This window comes from Agelaius phoeniceus, chromosome 3 (assembly GCF_051311805.1).
Source record: "Agelaius phoeniceus isolate bAgePho1 chromosome 3, bAgePho1.hap1, whole genome shotgun sequence".
NCBI classification, from domain to species: Eukaryota; Metazoa; Chordata; class Aves; order Passeriformes; family Icteridae; genus Agelaius; species Agelaius phoeniceus.
The window spans coordinates 78,422,302-78,439,430 of record NC_135267.1 but is presented as its reverse complement, the minus strand read 5'-3'; the positions used below and the strand labels follow the sequence as shown (position 1 = coordinate 78,439,430).

At 35.7% G+C, this 17,129-nt stretch overlaps 1 protein-coding gene across 9 annotated transcripts in view; it reads left to right on the top strand.

The window, feature by feature from the left end:
- QKI (QKI, KH domain containing RNA binding) overlaps positions 1–16,418 on the top strand; it is a 154,283-nt gene extending 137,865 nt beyond the window's left edge. For 4 of the 9 annotated variants that reach the window (XM_054630071.2, XM_054630070.2, XM_054630069.2 and 1 more), the window contains exons 7-8: positions 1,223–1,297; positions 6,009–14,605. In XM_054630071.2, the coding sequence (XP_054486046.1) occupies positions 1,223–1,297; positions 6,009–6,025 (92 nt within the window). In that variant the 3' untranslated portion in view covers positions 6,026–14,605. Of the gene's footprint in view, positions 1–452; positions 5,429–6,008; positions 14,606–15,107 lie in introns of those variants that run through there. The other 5 variants (XM_077175668.1, XM_077175667.1, XM_077175669.1 and 2 more) reach the window with 3 other exon arrangements.
- Positions 16,419–17,129: the final 711 nt, after the last annotated feature.

Here is a 17,129-nt window from a genome sequence, read left to right as displayed (position 1 = left end):
AAGAGATATGAGGGAAAAATTAAAATTACTTCTAAAATGGCATCTGAAACTACTGTATACTCTCAGGCCCAACTGTGTGAGGTGTATTGCCCAAAACAGACCTCATCAGAAAATGTTATTTAAAGAAGGAAAAGGGAGCAGGGGGAAAAAAACCCCACACTCCCCTTTAGCTGCCTAGAATCTATAACTCTTAATACATTTGCTCTATTATCTGAGCAATTGTATAGAGTTAATTGCATTAAATTTGGATTTCTTTGAGTTTTATTTTGTTCTATGCTCATTCTCATTAATAGTATTTTGTCCATTTGTGTGGTGGACCTTGAAGATGTTTTAAAATAATTCTGTTAAAAATGGCAGAGAAATGCATCCCTGTCAGTATTTTTGGGGATGTTGGTGTTGAGATCAAATTTTAGTTGGTGACTAACTTTCAATTCCCTTCCTTTTATCTTCAGGTATGGCTTTCCCAACGAAAGGCTAAGAATTCAAGAACGGTCTTAACTGATCCTTCATCAGATCTGAATTTTAACAAATGCTTAGTTTTCAGCAGCCTTGAAAAAAGCTTGGCCTAGCAGTCAGTGACTTACTTGCACTTTTTTGCACATAGATTTAAAATAAAATAGTGCTATTAATTTGGATTAGGTCCTATTATTACAGAGTAGCTGTAATTTATGAGTGTATAGTAGTATACTGACTGCTAAGTGTTCTATATAGTGTTTGCTTTACTAATCACCTAATTCATTGCAGTTCATACTTATTGACTTAAAGTTTAAAATCACAATCTGTAGGCTTGAAGAATTGCTTTAAAACTTTTTTTTGTGGTAGAACTGGAAGTGATCTTAAGGTTAGCAAATAATTGTCAGTATTAAAGATGGCATTATTTAAAATAGTCCTGCTGCAAGAAAGGCACTTCAGTGAATATGTGACTAGTAAAGCTTAAATGTGCTTGGGTCTAATAGATTTCATGAAATACTGTAATTTTGGGATTGTAAATGAATGGATTAAACAGGTTAAGGCCAGGATGTTTAAAATAAATGCAATATTAATCTGCACAGATAAACTTCTTTTTAAGATTAAGATTTGAAACTACTGTGCCTTAACTTGTTGCTTTTCTTAAAATGAACTTTTGTAGTTAATGATCATTTAAATCCATTTTGATAAACCTGCTGTTAATGTTTTCTGTGAATGTTTTCTAACTTTGTCTTGGTAATTGCAATTTAACTAGGTGCGGTGGCTACTAAAGTTCGAAGGCACGATATGCGTGTCCATCCTTACCAAAGGATTGTGACCGCAGACCGAGGTTAGTTTAGTTCTGCAGTTCTTGTTTGTAAGAAGTGCTTTGAGTGTACATGAGATTTGCAACACCACAGCTGGTTAACCAAATACCCGGTCTTGACCCATTCATGATTTTTCTCAAAAACCTGGAAAGTTAATATTTTAAAGCTTTGGGAATGCTTGCAGTTTTTAAAAAAATTTCTAAACTTGGCCTTCCCAGCTCAATTAAATAGATATAATTTGATATATTTAACAGAAATTCTATAACTGATTGAGTTTTAAAAATGAAACATCTATCTGCATCAGGAAACGCTATGAAATCAGTGCTGCAATAATTAATTTGGTTGTGTTCCCTTCTTCCCCCCCTGCCCCCAATTCATTCTTTTAATTGGCGTGGAAATATCAGATTGGTGTTGCAAAACAAAATGAATGGATGGTTGCTTAATGAGAAAGAAGTAAAGGAATAAATGCCTCCTGTCTGTGTTTGGAGAAATCTGAAGATTTAGATTCCTTTTTTTTTCCAATAAACTTTTGAGCCACTGTACTGTATATTATGAGGAGGATGCATGTTCTCAGATACCTAACTGAATTCAGAAAGGTAAGGGCTGTGAAGATAACTTCAAAAGTTGTTTGAGTTTGAATTAGTATGGATAGGGGAAGGGAGGGTGCTTTGGTTGTTTTGTTTTTTGTTTGGTTTTGGGGTTTTTTTCCAAAATCTATTTCTTGGTATTTGCCTTTTGCTGCTAAAATGTGTAATCTGAAGGAGAAACAACTTTTGAAGACCTGTTGGTGAGATGACATCCAATATTTGGGCATCTCTCTTTAACCTTTGAATGGAAAGTAAATCTTCATTTTTCTCCTGTTACTCAAGTGTCATGCCTTTGGACCCCTGAATGAAGTGTTTAAGCTAATTGAGAAAACTGATATTTTCGGTTTATTGACATTGGCTAGGAAGCAGTATGGGGGATGACTTCTTATCCCATCCCTGCTGCTGATTCACTGTGGTTTTCAGCAAGTCATTTAATCTCTCTGTGTATGGTTTCCCATTGGTCAAATAAGGATAATAATACTTCCCTACCTCACAGGGGTGTTGTGGGGGTTCTTGTTTTGTACAGGGCTTTGAGGATGCAAAGCATTTTGTGCCAAGTATTATTATTCTGCTCTCACCCAAATCAGTCTTGTGCAGATTTCCATTATATTGTAATATTCAAAAGCCAAATTCCAGTGACAGATCTGACATCTCCTAGCATTGACCACACTTCTCACAACCTTCCATAAATTAACTACAAGAGAGAATACAGATTCTGGTCAATACTGTAAATGGGGCCTTCCTGGATATTTGGTATATTTATGCAACATTTTTATCTTTGATATAATCTTAGGCTTTACAGAAAGCATAAAGCTGATACAGGACACTATTTTAATTTTCTGTAACATTGTTTTATATCACTGCCCACTACTTGCAGCCCATTGGCTTGTTCTCATTTCTTGAGAACTCTTCAATGGGGCAGCAGAATATAATCAGTTAAATGTCACAGCCCATGTTTCCAAAAAGAAAACAAAAGAGAGTAAAAAAGAAAATAGGTTTTAATATTTCCTTTTTTTTATTTTTCTATCTCAGTCAAGAGAAATTAGTGATAAGGATTTGGTTGTCTTTGAAAATTTGACCTGATGTTGCAAAAACCAGTTTTTTGATAATGATGCTTCATTATCTGCAATGATAGTTTCAGGTGACAGATATGGCTACCTTTTTAGCAATTAGATATTTACCTGAGACAACTAGTAAATACACTGATAAAGTGGGGATAGGGGTGTTTTCATGGAGAAAATACCATTTTGTAGTTCATCATTGTAATATTTGCTCAACATGGATTTTAAATATTTTTGGAAGGGCCTAGATGTTTCATCTGGGTTACTTTAAAGTTATTTAAATTAATTATTGGCATAATTTCCCCCTCTTTTAAAATACAGCCATTTTATGATAAACCAACATTCATTTCTAACAATATAGGAAACCCACTGTCTTAAGTAGATAAATAAATACACATCTTTTTCTTGTGGAATAAATCACGCATACCTCTCTCTTAGGAAAACCATGCTGATATTTCAGGAAAACATTATCTTAAAGTCTTATCTAAATAATCCCAGTTAATTTTACAACTGAACTCCACTGTATTTTGAATTTTAAATCCTGGGTTATCCCTGCACATATCTAAAAGTCTCACACAAAAGGTTTTGGTGACAACTTTGTTCAGCATTAAAAATTTTTTAATGTACTAAAATTATATTGTAGAATTGAAATACTTTCAGTATTTGCCATAGTCACCTATTTGGCTATTCTGTCACCAGGATATTTCTATAGCCATGGCGACAAAAAGCAATGTCAGCAAACCGAAATACTATTTTTTTCATGTGGAATTTTTTTCCTACGTAGTTAAGTGTCACTAAATCTATCTTTGCATTCATCGGGTCTAAAGTTGGTGGTTTTTGGTTTTTTTTTAAATTCTAAATTGATTCAGATGATTTTGTAGTACTACTGCATTCACTTTTTATGTAGTTTTTATTCTTTGCATAATTTTGATTTTTTGTTGGGTTTGGGTTGTTTTTCCAGAGATAAGCACTGCATTTAAAGCAAGAATCCCCAAATGTGTAAATGTTTTACAACTAAGCATGTAGAATTGGTGAAGGGTTGGAAAATATAGCTCATTTTAACTCAGAATAAACCCCCAGTTTATAAATAATACAAAATTGAATTTGATTCATATAACAGAGAGACTGACTGATTTAATTGTAATAAACTGTAAATGGTGTTGCACAGTTGACAAACCTGTGTGTACTGTAGAAGGCCAGAGACTTGGCAGAGGATGTATCACAGGTGTCCTGGTATTTTTTTAAAGGTAGCTTGCTTTGATTTTAAACTCCACAAGAAATATTAATGCTGAGAATTTTCTCAAATGTTTTATTCAAACCAATTTTCACATAATTTATATATAAATTTTAATACCTTTTAATCGAATTTGTAATGAGTATCAAAATGCTTTAAGAGTCTGTTTCTAGTATACCTGTAAAGTGGTAAGATTGTGCCACATAAAATATTTATTTTTATTTTTTCTTCTTTTTGAAACAGTTGTTATAATTTAAACAAATCCCACTTAGCATGATTCTGAAAAAAAATTCAGGGAGCGTTTGGTCTCATTTATGTTACAGTAGTAATTTTTTGTAGTGTTATGAACTGTATCCTAAATGATAGGCCACTTTTATTATGTGAAAGTAAATGAACCCACAAGAAAGATTGTTAAATCGATGGTATCTGTGAATATTACATCTACTGGACTTCATTTATGTAATGGCACAAATCTGACTTTGCACTGAATACCTTTCTCACTTTCATCTCCTCTGCCTTAGTCAAAATGGCAACAGTACAGAAACTTTTATCAACCTCAGAATTTATTAGCTCTAATTAAGCTGTTGAATGAGTCTTAAAAAAAATAAAAAAAATTATACTACTGTTAAGTGGACCAAGTTTGGTGAAGGAGAATGCGAGAGAATGATTAAAGAAGGAATAGCTCAAGAACATTGGGAATGATAACTTTCCACTTGAGAACTTTTTTATGTTTTACTGTAATTTGTTTGTGGTTTTGGGTTTTATTTTTTTTGTTCGTTTTGTTGTTTTTTTCTTTTTTCCTTTTTTTTGCAAAAGAAAATAGTATTTACAGGTGGCTTCTTTTAAAATATAAAAATATAAAGCAGGAATGTATATGAAATGTCAGATTTTATTGTATTTGCAGAGTATTAGCTTTGAAAATGAATAAAGAGAGCTGTTTGTAGTTTTAAAATGCCTTATTAGTATCAATTAGATATTTTCTCTATTTTTTCATGTACTTAGAGCTTTTTAAGTATAGACTTTAAAATGGCAGGACTTCTACAGTGTTTACATGCAAGTGCATTTTATAAGTGTCCTATATGTGTAAAATAGTATTTCGAACGGGAAAATGCTAGCTATAGTAGCAGGCTGAGCGTTTTCCTGGTTTCCACGATGATGCCTACGTTGCTAGACTACAGTTTATAGTACTGCTTTGTATCATGAGGCCAAGAAATTCCATGTTGTTTGTAAATAGAATAAATGAAAGGCAATAAAAAATTTATTGAACAAAAACCCTTTGTTTGGCCCATAGTTTGTTGAACCAAATTGTTTCTCTAAGTCCAGAATTCCTTAGATGACTCCATTCTTTTAACAACCAGTTATTAATAATCACATCCATCATTAATAGTTGCTTTAATGCTTGCACCTGGGGAGGTACTAATGCTTAATAGCAGTCAGATACTGATGCTGTGCACTGACTGTTGTTCCAGAAATCTTCTACCCAATTCAGAAACTGTTCATCGTTTTTTGTTTTCCAATTTTCCTTCATCGACTGCTACTAACCATTAGTCGTTAGTCATATTTTATCTCTATTTCTCCTGTTAACCGGTTTTGTGGGAGTGGGCTTCTCCTTCACGTGTCCAAATCATGATGGAGGGCTGTCATGATTTTATTGCATTCTGTAGATGGTGTCGATCAGTATGTCAGAATTAAACATGCTTGTTTTTTTTATTAGTTGTGATTAGTTTTCATGTTGTCATTAAGCCGTCACTAGCTGGAACTAATCTCTTCTCTATCTTTTCTTTCTTTTTTTTTGTTTTTGTTTTTTTATTTTTTTTTTTTTTTTTTATTATTTTTGTTTCTAACCACCCAGCCGCCACCGGCAACTAACCTATGACCTTCTGACCTCTGAACTCTTCACCCAATGATGACCTGACCATGCCTGCCTGCTGATCAGTTAACTGGTAAACGCCTTTGCTTGCCTGTCTTCAGTGCAGCGAGCTGGGGCACTTGTCCGTTCGTCTTACCATCTAACAAAACAGACAAAGAAATTGTTGTCCTCCAACTCCGCTTTTTGTTGTTCTCCTGTTTGGGTGAAAGTGGTTCTAGAACCTGCACTGAATAGTAGTAAAGCAATAAGGTCCAACTCATCCCTCCGCACTGATCATCCTCTAGTGTCCCGCCCCAAGCGAACGGTAAGGAGGCCTCGCACGAGATGGAGACAGATGTCCCTTAACTACCCGATGACAGAGGCAGTTACTGTGAGAGACTTCTAGGAATATTTTTCTTCTCAGAAAAAAAAACAAAAAAAAAAAAAAAAAAAAGTCAAAGCTCTCTCTGAATGTACTGTGTGATGATGCATCATGCATGAACCTTTGGTCAGGGATGTCATTGGGGAAGGGATTCCAAAAAGTATTCAAAATTTGATATGCTGTTTAGTCACTACCAGTGCCCTCAAAGGGCAGATGTTGCAGCCTTTTTTCTATTGCCTGCCAAATTGGACATTTTAAAGGAAAGTGTGCCATGAAATGCAGATTACGATGACTTTTCAGAACTACATTAATGCAGAGAACAAAACAGCAACACTATTAAAGCGAAATACAAGTTTAAATTGTTTTAACCATATTTTAATCTCCTTGGAAGATTACATGAGAACAAGGTACATGCATTATGTGTCACATTACTGGGCAAACTGTTCAAATATTTTTTTTAAACCTCCCTGTATAGAAAAAATTTCATTAAGGATGTAAAAGCCATGCTTGCCTATTTGCTGTATACATGTAATGAAATGTAGATAAAGTGTAGTGCATTGAAACAAAATGAACAAAAAAGTAGATACTTTTACTATACAAGGGTGCTGGTGCAGAAAAAAAATATATTTTTGGAAATGTAGCATTTTATACTTTCAAGTGTTATAAAAAAAGAAAAAAAGAACAAAGAAACCCTTTATTTCATTAAATGATTTTTTCTGGTGGTTGTCAAGAAACAAAAGACCAAAAGAGCCTTTTAGTCTTTCTTTTTTATTTTTTAAGTATTGGAATAAGTCTAAAGAAAAGGAAGTGCCTTATTTTCTTCATGGTCATTTAGTCAAATGTCTTGTATAATCAGCTTCTCCCTCAGACAAGTTACTGCATGCCACTCAGTCGCCCAGTATGTGAAAGAAGCTGTGAGGGAAGACAAATGATGAGTTGACCATATTAATTACCTGATTTTTGCCATACTAGTGTGATGTGACTTTGCCAAAATCTCATTAAGTGAAGTATTTGCTAAGTTTTCATCAAACCAGCCCATTATTCTTTCAGCCACTCTACTTTTTAAATCATAGCAAATGCCGTACTTGTGCAACGTAAACCAAAGGGTTCTGTGATACAGACTGTCTCATGCTAAAGGAGATTATTAGCTGCCAAACGTTTGTAGAGCTGGAAGTTACGTCATTTTTGTTCAGGGATAGAGAGGAGTTTTCTTGATTCTGGTTGAAATAAATATTACATCAACTGTAGTAGGCTTTGGCATCACCCAGAAAATGGATGTTCTGCAGATAATGAAACTGAAAGTGCTTAGCGAGTTTTCAGTCAGTGACTGAGCACATCCCCAGTTCCCAGGAACAGCTCCTGCAGTGGCAAACAGCATGGAAGTTGCTTTACTTTTCAGCTCGTCTTTGACTATTGTTAGATCTGGCCCATTGGCTTTTCTTGAAAAGATAAGCAGGAGAGGGACTTCAGCCATTTGAAGTCCAGCTATACCTTATTTTTAACCCTTGTTACCACATGAGGTTCGGATAACTGGGCAATTGCAAGAGCCGAAGCTGTTGAACGCACAGTATTTAATTCTGAAAACATTAAGTGTTACATTGTGGGGCTCAGTACTAAACTTGGCAAATATCAGGTGATAATTTTACTCCCCTCTTGTCAACTTATTCTCCTCCTGCAAATCTTCACAGCTTCCAAATGAAAGGTCAATAGTAAGCTAAGAGGGCTTACATTTTTAAGCACCTGCATGGTGACCTCATCTAACATCTTGTCTCACCTGGAAATAATTATCAGTTTATTTACTATGCAATAGACATTCATCCTTTCATATTCAGCTAGATTTTTGTTTATTGTGCCACCAGCTTTGTCTTCCTGTTACACATACAGTTGTGTTGATTTTATTTACAGTATATGCTGTGCCATTTTGATTTTATTTTGGTTGGTTGGTTGAATAAACTTGCGACACTCGAACATTTGAAGAGAGATTTGCTAAAACAATACCAGTATTTGATCCAGTTTCATCTCAACTATGATAAAACCTGGACATTTTAGACATTTATCAAAGGTCTTTTTTTGGGGGGGGAGGGGAAGTGTACGGAATAGATGTGTGACATGTGAAAGTAATGTTTGCTCTGAACAAACTTCTGAAAACTTAGTTGACAAAATTTTGGATCAGCTTAAAAAAAAAGCATGACTTTTGAAATCTCTGAATGCCTTGGTTCTCAGTATTATCATTCTTTAATGACTTTTTCTTTATTAAAATAAGTAGTTTTAAGACTTCTTTCTGACAGTATTATGTAATTTTTTTAGAGTGGGTAGATGGGAGTGTCGCTTGTATGTAACCGTACAGATGACATGTATTTGTCTATTCTTTATTATCTTAGTAGTTTCATGCTATGTATGTACCATAACCAACCTATTGCCTATGAGAAACATGTAAGATAATGTATTTACAGCCATTGTTACAAGTTTATAATGTATTTTTCTATCTTGTTTTATATGTATGTTATATAACATTCAAAAGAATTTTTTTCCTGATTGAGAAAAAAGGATACAAAATGCAAAACCCACAATTTTGATAACTGAAAAATTGCCAATTGTTTTGCAGTACTTTATTATATTGGGAGTGTTGTCTTTCTTGGGCTTTTAGTTAGCTACTGGATGAATACATTAGACATATTTGGGTTTTAGTTGGGTTTTTACATAGCTTGCATTTTAATTCTTTGGTTCTTTGCTGTTTCTATTAACCCATAGCATTATTTTAATAAATGTTATAATACCAACCTACTAACTCTGGATTATGTCTGTTTATTAACCATTACATGTTTAATTAAAATAAACAAATAAAGACGGAAGAATGTAAAGTCGAGTTACTGGACTAACCCTGAAGAACGTGACCACAGATAACACAACGTGACTTGTTTTTATGTTGTTTGTCAGCTGACATTCTGCACACTACTATTAAGTTGGCTTTGGTCATTCTGACCTTTTACCTTGGGGAATAGGTGCCAGTAGAAATGGGAACAAAGTAGCATTTTTGAGGCATTCTTCTTGTAGAGTCTTGCCACTTGCCTTTCAGCATCTGCATTACTAATTCCACACTTTCTTTTTCTTTCTCTAAAATAATTATTGTTGGCTCACAGCAAAAGAGCAAAAGATGCCAGTGTATTGGTAAATCGTGATGGTGTACAGAAACCAGTTTGATTCTTTGTTGAACCATTCTGAGGTTGCAGTTAATTGCACAGTAATTTTTGATGTGTTGGTTTTGGCACCTGATTCACTGTTGCCTCATGTGATGTTTCTAAGCACAAAATATTTCTGGATAGAATTGCTGTACATTGAAACACAAAACCTGGGGGTTTCCTTTGGCAAAAGTGCCTTATTTATACCACGCTGTTTCAAGTAACTTTATTTTTGGTACTTCTGCTGAAGTCTATCAGTATTGCCTAGCTCAGGGGAGTACAACTTCTGTAAGCCAAAGGTCAGACTGGATCTTTTCCTAGTGACTGCAGAAAGTACAAAAATACACCTTTCCCTAAATTACCGAGCAACATCCATTTCAAATTCCAGAGCTGCCTTTATGTGATCTTTATCCCTGTGGATGACTGGAGCAACATGAATGCAGGGAATTGAAATGGTGAAAATGCTGTTTTGAATGTTCATCTATGCAAATATTTTTACAGATATGCTTCCCCTTTCTTAGAGCTACACTGTCTGAGGCTCCTTTACATTTCCCAGGTAGTTGTAGATTTGTAACCTTGAGTGGGCAGTAATTACTGTTAATGTTGAGGGATCTCCTCAACAGTTACCAACAAAAGTTGGTAACTTTTCACATGTCAACAGTTTTCTTTCTGAAAGTCCATTTTTTTCCTGTAGATAGTAAAAATTCAGATGAGGAATCTGAATCTGTTCAAATTCCTCCTTTAATTTATGACTTTTCAAACTATTTATCTTGAAATACATGCAACATAAAACTATAAATAGAGTTCTCACAGTATTGCTAGTAATTAAAATTTTATGCATTTTTATGGAGAAAAATAGCCTAGCTTTGATGACATTTGTTAGTTTTCTAATGGCATGTAGTTCTTTGTTTTACAAAAGTTTTAGGTAGAGATGAAATACTAATTCATTTTGAATAGTTTCACTTGTGCAGAATTTTCTCTTTTAATTTAACAGATCATGTTGCTATCCTAAAACTCAGCCACAGGCAGATAATAGGAATATTAGATATTTATAACAGATAATATCAGGACCTTTTGACTGGATAATGGAACAAGTGTCATTACAGAGCAAATAATTTATATTCTTAAAGAATTTTATCAGAGGCACACATGTAGTTTGGTGAAGTACTCTGTCCAGTATAGGTGAAATTATTCAGATGAAACAAAACTTTAATGTTTTTTATTGAAGAATACTTCTATTTCCAGAACTACTGCTTTTCTGTAATATTTTTATTATTTTGTGTTTTTATCAATAGATGTTAACTGCTGTTATACTTTGTCCACAGTGCGTTTTCATCTCATTTTTCAGTATATGCAGTAGTCAAAGTTGCTGTAAATTTCATAGTACTTTAGAGCTGAAGGGCAGAAAAAAATAGGAAAACTTTAAAATCAAAATAATATCTTCATTATTGTTGCCCGCTAAAGGTATTTCTCAATTTACCTGAGTGCCTATCTGAAAATTTAACTGTTTTATACTTTGCCTGCTTATAGGAGAGGTACGAACTGTTTTCATCACCAAATTTGAGGATATTATTCAATATTGCTGAATCACTGAAATTAGCTTCTTTTTCTTTCTTACCATTCTGAGATTAAATTGTCTTAACGTTTGAAAGATCATACATTCAAGACAATTAGATCATTGGTCTTTCATCCAATAAAATGGGATTTATCTTAGAGGAAATATTTTTTTGTAGGTGAAAATATAAACAAAAATATAATCTAGACTTTCAAAGTAAAATCTGAGCAATGCTGTTCATATCTTAAATGTTGTACCAAAGTACAACAAATTTAGTTTCTTCAAGAGTATTTTTGTGCATATTATAAAGTGCCTTCAAGAACATCTTTAAGATATTTTTAACGAGCATATGTTCAGTATACTGACGATACTGATCTTTTATTTGAATATATCTTTTAAAAGTGTTTCCAAAATCTACATGTAGCAAAAGGTTTATTGCCAGATTGTACTACATGAGGGGGACCACTAAAAGGTTTTCTGCCCTGAAAACGCAGGGAAACATTGAAGTGTGTTACCATCCATTAAGAAATTAACTTGGGGGAAACATATGAAACTGAGTTCTTTGTGTATGGATAAAAATACCAGTTATCAGAAATAGTACATTGTACAGAGTAGAATCTGAGTAACACATTCCTAGGGCTGGAAGTACATGGAAGTACATAACTGTTCCTGGAATTTCTGTTTTGTTCTAATATGTTTTATATCTTTTTCTCTAAAACACTGTTAATGGAATACTGTCCAAATAACACATGACCCATAGCATTAACACGTGGTAATCAATGTTGAATCAAACTGGTTAATGAAAGTAGAGCGCTCTTCCTTCTCTGTGCCTGCGCACTAATTGCAGGTGGTGCATAGGGGCTGGGGCTTAGGCACAGCAGGCTGCAGTCCTGATTTCTTGGTGCCTGCAGTTCGGGGGTCCGTCTTTGACAGCAGACTAACTGGGAGGAGTCTGCCTCCCAAGGCAAAGATTAACCGAGATCTGAAACTCTTAGTAGAATTAATTGAAAATACAGCAACAATAAAGAGATATATATACATATATGCTTTGACTTGTATTATGGCAGTTTGTGTGAAACATTTAAGGTTTTGTTTGTGCAAAATAATGTATTCTGAGGGGAAAAGCAAACATGGACGTTGCCAAAACACATGTAAATAAACACCATTTATGACTGTACATTATGTGCAATAAAGTAACTGGAAAAAGTGCATGTACTTTATCCTCAAAAGAAAACTGACAGCTCTCAAAGCTGTAGCTATAGTTTTATTTTCTGAAAAGTTAAATTTTATTCTGTATCTAAACTGCAGAATAAAGAATGTACATTTTTCACACAAATTTTCATCAATGCTTCTAGCAGTGTTATGAAAGATGTTAATTGTTGAAGAGGCTTAAACTTTCATGGTCGTCCGATTATCAGGGTATATTTTGCTTAACAGTTTCTTATTGCATATGCTGTTGTTTGTAATGAAGGAAATATGCGTTATATATCATCAACATGCAATACACTTTTTGCATATGGGTTTGTGGATGCATCAGTTCTATAAATTTCGCAAAGATAACCCAATGATTTTGGGGATATTGTACTTTTGTAGCATAACTGTTACAATTTTTATGTTCAGAGCAAATAAGAAAGAGAACTACTACTTTACTGTAACTTTAACACAGTGGTTTGGGGCATAGTTTCTCATCAATGTAGAAAATGAAGATGTCTGCCACCCCACCCAGTGTGAACCTAGCAAGAAACACACTTTGTAGAAGAACTAGATTATGGTGTTCTGTATTTTCCTTAATATTTATGTGATGATGCTTAGTTTTAGTTAAGGACAATTTCTTTACCAAGGTATTCTTTGCTAAAAATTCCTTCTATTTTACACTGCTTAAATAAAAAAAATGTTGGCTTCAGAAGTAAGTGAAGTAGATGAGGTTAAGTGTGGCATCTTTAGAAGTCTGGCAGAGTAGGGGAGAGGAGGCTAAATGCCAGTGTTCGGGTACACTTCTGCACTTACCAAGGATGAAAAAATTGGCGTAATTTGTCTTTGAAGAAACCTTCTATGATGAGTTTCACCAAAGTTGTGGAATATAGTTGTATCTGAGCTAGTAGACTTAGAAGTTTACCAAATGTAGGGATGCTGTTTGGCGTGTGCTACTCGAGCAGGTAAAGCAGCCTTTGTCATCTTTGCTGTTACTCTCAGTGTTGGCTGCCTGTGCCCTGAACTCCTGGCCTGGAGTGGGGCACAGCCTCACCTGTGCTGTCTCTGGCTGCAGTGTGCAAACCCCCTCCTTCATCCATCTGGATCCCTAGAGAGCAGAACAGTCTTGACCTTTCTGACCTCTTGCACCAAGTCAGTAATACTTGTTTATGGTCACGCTCATGTTACGAATTGCATTTATAGGTCTGCAAGTTAAAGCTACGTGTGGAGTTTAGATTTTTTTTTCAACAGAACTTTATCACCATTCTACCAGCACTGTCTGTGTGTTTTGGTATGTTTATCGGGGATGGCCTTACACTACTAGATGGCTCCTTGTTGCCTTGAGGCAGTACAAACTTAACCATTATCAGTGTCAAAATAATGAGAGACATTGATAGAAAAGTGTCAGAAATTACTCTTTCATGTTGGCATTCAGGTCTACCGGCAAAAGTAAAAAGAGACTTACTCCACTGTTTTCTTGGTGACCCTGTGAAATTCTCAAACAATTAAAAGTAGACAACTGACAGCCAGTTCCTGTTAAGTTGAACTCTAAAAATTAAGAATCACAAATAATTAGTGACTCCCAAGGAAGGTGGGGTTTTTTTTTCACTAAGTAGCATAGCATATATTTGTCCTTAATGTCTGTATTTTCAGTGTTTTCATCTTCAGCAATAAATGAGGCTACTACTTTGAAGAGTAAATTGGATAAACTCAGAGCTGAGGTTCAAGGAAAAAAAATTCAAATAAGGGCACACCTCAAGACTGCATCATTTCAGCAACTTACCAGTAAATGAAGGTATTTTCTCTAAAGTTCTTGTATTTTTAAGCACCTTATACAGACGAGAGGCTGAGGAGAAAAAATATTTTTGTTTGTGGGACCTTTTCAGAATGAATTCAGTTCACTGAGGGTGGCCTTTATTTAGCAGATGGTTTATTAATTTCCTGAAGGTAGGAAGTTCCCAGGTCCTCCTGCCATAGGTCAGTCATTGAGCAAACAAGTGTTCAGTGTTGATTCTGGTTTGCTTTCATGCTCATGTGAAAATGAAGCCCTATCTTTTGTATCCAGGTCTTCTTAATATCATGACAGATATATCAGTCTGTACCTCCTAGAGTAGTTGTTTAAAGGGATTTGTTTTTAATTGAAGTTACTTCAGTAGAAAGGCAGGTTGAGTGAGCAGGAGTATTATGGGAAATGTGTTAATATATGATAAAGATACTGGGATCACTGTTTTACTAGAGTCTCACTGTGTTGTGTATATTAGAAACCTACAATAAAATGTAAGTGTAATATTAATCTTGTTAGTAGTCTACACCTTTCCAATTAAGATTTCCTGACAAGATTTTCATGAGACTGAGACTACTTTGTGCAGTTCAGAGGTAGTGAAATGATAACTGCAGATCACTCCTAGGTATGTGCCTTTTCATAGAGCACAGTCTTTTTAGGATCTTGACCTCAGATACTAGGTAAAACATTGTAAATTTGTGAAGCAGTGAGCACAGTTTGTTAGTCCATCTGCTAACCACTGAAAGTTCAAACATTGCTACCAATTCAGAAATGTTACTGCATGTTAATTGCTGTGGCAAATTCCGTGTCCTGTCTTTAACATGGGTGCAATCTGGAGACCTTCACATGCGTACTACTCTAGTTAATGTCTGGATCATTTTCATGATCTTTCATGAAGAGTGGGTCCAGCACTGCTGACTAAGGGGGCCACAAGGCCATTACTTGCATGCCCTTGTGTGACTTTTTCCATATAACCTTAGTGATGAGACAATTATGATTCTTTTTCTGAAAGGCAACGAATGAAGCAGATCTTCAACTTTGTTTCTGAGAGAAAATAGGAAATGTATACCAATGTGGACTGAAAGAAGATAAAGAATAACAATAATGTCAGAGCTTTGAACCCTGTACTGAACTGCAAATTACTCTGGATTTATATGAGTCAAGAAGAGGAGACAACCCTAAACAAGAGCAGCACTGTCAAGCCCATACTGTGTTGACAAGAAGTTCATCAGAGACTGTAGGCTGGAATTTTAAGTGAAGAAAATTGAAATTATCTCAGTCCTTGAAGAACTGGTTTACTGTATCTCCTGTTATCTTAAGCAAGCTTGTTAATTTCTCTGTTGGAAATTTTTCCCTTCTTCAGCCTAATTTGAATTTCTTGTTCTTTTATTCTAAGGTTCTGCCCTGCCCCCTTCTTTGCTGTCCTGCATTTCATAGACAAATTCTCCCTTCATTAGGATGGTGAGGTGGCACAGGTCATTCTTGGTACAGAAAGGCAACAAGCAAGACTTAAGGTCTAGATCAGGATGATCAAATGTGACATTATTTAGAAAGCCTGTTTCACCTACATATGAGTCCAAGCAGATGAAAGAGAACTATTTTGATAATGAAGGCACAAATCTAATGTTTGGAATGCCTGGGTTTCAGATGCTTCCTTCATTACTAATGATTTGTGCAGTTTTGGGCAAGACCCCTGCAGCCAAATCCAAAATACCACCATTGCCTTAAGTAATGTGTCAAGATATGGAGAGTGGTCACCGAGGTTTTCCTCAAAAGAATCTTTTTCATGGTCTTCCAGAAAAGAACACACCACTGGCTTATCTTCATTTTTTCTTCTGTTTCAAGCAGCATCATCCAGAAAGAAAACCCCTGGTACCCAGAGACAGTATACCTACCTGAGTGCAGAGGGGAAAGCACTGGTCAGTAAATCCCCATCCTTCCACCACAGCCACAGTGGAACCAGCTGGAACCAGCTGGGCAGCTTGGGTCCATCTCTCTCAGGCGTGTTTCTCCCTGTCTTCACATGCATAGCATGTGTGGCTATAACTTTGCCTTTTGCATTCCCCAGCCACCCCTGATGAAAGCTACTCTTTTACTCAAGTACCTTTGGTGCTCTTGTTCTGAATCTTTGTCTCCCAGTTTCCCGTCAGGGAAATGAGGTTAACAGGAGAGCCTCAGTAGAGTGTAAGCTGTGGATGGCCACATTTGAGTTTGTAGAGTGCTCGAGCAGTACAATGCTGAGTGCACTCCAGTATCATCACAATGTCCAAGTGTCTCACCATCTTGAATATACTTGAGAATAAAGCATGAGAGCAAAACAAAATACCTTTGACTTCTTACTTAGTCAAACCCATGATGTAGTTTCCAGAATCTCATAGGCCAGCTGAGTCCTGGTTTAGATCACCTCAGAGGCTGTCTACCAGTAGTGCTGTCTCAAGAAATGGCCATCTCAAGAAACTGGGCACAAGTTATTCCTGGGAAGATTCTGGTTGGTCACAAGAGGACATTTTTTACAAGGAGGACAGCAGCCATTGGAATAACCTCCCCAGAGAAATGGTGGATTCTCCAGTTTTGGACACTAATGTTCAGCTGGATGGCATACTAGCCCATGTCTAGACCTTGTTTTTACCAAGAAAGGTTGGACTAGATGGTCTTTGCAATCCCTTTTAACCTGGTATTCTATGATTGTGTTCATAACAATCTGAGTCCCACAGGCTCACTGGGGAAGGATGGAGCTGCATTCCTGTTTTTCCCAGTTGGCAAGTCCAAGGAGAGGCAGAGGGAGAGAGATGCAGTTGCAGGAAACAGTGCTGCCTTGTGTCTTCACCAGTGAAATGTGGAATTGGGCAGCACTGACAGCACTTGAGACCTGGGAGGACTGAGAAGAAAAATGGGATTATTGAAAACCTGGTTGGCAGGAGAGGAGTGAGAGCTGCTCTGCAATCATGTGAGGTTCACATTGTTCAACCCCCAGCATAACATACAACTTTTGAAAGTGAAATGCCTTAAAATAATTAACTTTGAAGCAAGAACA